The sequence below is a fragment of the Pteropus vampyrus genome, unplaced genomic scaffold, assembly GCF_000151845.1.
Source record: "Pteropus vampyrus isolate Shadow unplaced genomic scaffold, Pvam_2.0 Scaffold7262, whole genome shotgun sequence".
Classification (NCBI taxonomy): Eukaryota; Metazoa; Chordata; class Mammalia; order Chiroptera; family Pteropodidae; genus Pteropus; species Pteropus vampyrus.
In genome coordinates, this window is record NW_011896043.1 from 4,791 (window position 1) to 6,848 (window position 2,058).

Consider the following 2,058-nt stretch of genomic DNA (forward strand, 5'->3'; position numbering starts at 1 on the left):
GTCTAGACTATAAGTTCAAATGAGGTGTATAAGCGGGGACAGGAGGAAGTCTCCAAGTCAAATAAAGATATGGATAAGATGGACACCCTGCAAAGCTGGCCTACCCTTGATCCAATGGTGCTAGCCACAACCAGAGCAGCTAGAGAGCTGAGGCTGGAGAGGAGGCAATCCCATCGTCAGTTCAAGGGGGGGCAGGATACAAGGAGAGCCCATATGGGGGAGCCAAGGTAGCTGCCCTTGGGGCAGTGCCTGCGGCTGTACAGCAACATTCTCAGCCTTTTAACCAGGCGCCACCTCCCTCTACCAGGTCGGTTGCTCATGAAATAGTCCCCACCCTAAAACCAATGCAGCCACTTTGGCCTAAAGCAGCTAGAGGTTACACGTGTGCCCCTACTTTCTAGACACCCACCAGAAGGCAGTCAGAAAGGGAAGGTGACCCTAGAGCAGGGATGGGGCTACTTGAAGGCCCCAGGAAGAAGAAAAGAAATAGGAGAAGAGTATTGTCATATTAAATATTTATTGTTCTCTACAGACTGACTTTGGAATATCTCTCAAGCCAGGATGGGGACTGGTTAGTGTTCAAGTTGCTGAGATCTTAGGTCAAAAAGCTACAGAAATCATTTTGAGTGAAAAAATAATGACTTGGAGAAAGTTTTCCGTTGCCACCAATTCCAAGAGCTGAGGCTTCACACCTCAGGACACGGTGACAAGAGTTGAGTGAATTGGAGAATTAGGCAGTAAAGGTTTTACTGGAGGAAGAGAGAAGAGCCTTGGTTTTTGTTGTTGTTATTTGTTTGGGGGGCGGGGGTGGGAGGGTGACAAAACTGGGAAAATGAAAAACATCGCTTTGAAAGCCTAGGAGGAGGTGGTCCTGGGAAACCTGAAGATAATTGGAAGATTCAGCAAGCCAAGGGGATCCAGCTTACCCTGATGAGGCGGGATCTTGGGAAAGAAGGCAGGGTGAAGCATGTCAAGGACCTGGGAGGCAAGGGGAAAACTGAAAAGAGGGGACACCAGGTGAAAAAGGGCTATGGGATGGGGTAGAAGAGTCCTTGGAGAAGGCTGGTGGATCCCAGGGTCTGGCACATCAGAAGTTGGGCTTGTGCTTCTTGAGCTCCACCATAAGGTGGTGAATGTTGATGAGCTCAGCCCGGGCAGGAAGAGCTCGGAGCTGGGGCTGAGACAGCACCCGGTGGAAGCGATGATAGAGCTGGATCAGCTGGGTCAATGCTCCCTGGTCAGAGAAAGTGAAGGAGGGGTCAGACTATGGGGAGGTGCTAAGGATGATTAAGAATCTGGTTAGGGCTCATCCAGAACTTTGGGCACAGCTGGTAGTTGAAGATCAAGGGTCACTTGGATGATGCTGAGCCCAGGATAAAGAGGAGAGGAAAATTAGTGAGGGGAATGGAGTATGAGTAGGGGCTGAGAGCTGCAGGTCACCTGAATGATACTAGTTCCATTTCTGAAGTTGGTGAAACTCCGCATTACATCCTGACTCAGAGATTCCACCGATGATTTCCAGGAACTACCAAAGCCACGGATCAGCTGAGTAACTCGGGCTGATGGCAGGAGGAAAGAGACAGCATCAGACAGGGACTAGACTAAGTGATCTGCGACCCCACTAAATCCCTTCCAAGACACATGCATCCTCACCACCTAACCCCTCTTTTCTGGTGTTCTCCCAGCCCATTCTTTCCTACTCTACCCACTCCTCATGTAATCCACATTCTCTCATTTTTTCCAGTCACCACTGACCCCATCACTACCATACCATCCTCATACCTTCTTCCCCTCGAAGTCGCTCAGCCTGTCCACGCTCAATCAAAGCCTCAGCCTCCTTCACAAATGCCACCAGACCCCCAAAAGGGGGAGACAGCAACTCTTCAATGAATTCCTGAAAAACAGGGAGTTGAATGTCTTGGTGTCAAGGGATTATCCCAATTCTGGCATCATAATCAACTAAGTCCTTAGAACATTCCCATAGCAGAACAGCGAAACTCTGGGAAGGTCATACACTTTAAGGAACTGCCAGTCTCACAAGAGGTAGGGGAAATCTTC

The 2,058-nt window shown here is 49.5% G+C and overlaps 1 protein-coding gene across 1 annotated transcript; it reads right to left on the bottom strand.

The window, feature by feature from the left end:
* Positions 1-498: 498 nt before the first annotated feature.
* LOC105310610 (vacuolar protein sorting-associated protein 52 homolog) lies at positions 499-1,917 on the bottom strand (the record flags this gene model as incomplete). Its single annotated transcript, XM_023526795.1, has 3 exons — positions 499-1,234; positions 1,441-1,559; positions 1,783-1,917. Coding segments are annotated over 3 exons (401 nt in total), but the record flags the coding sequence as incomplete, so codon positions are not given.
* Positions 1,918-2,058: the final 141 nt, after the last annotated feature.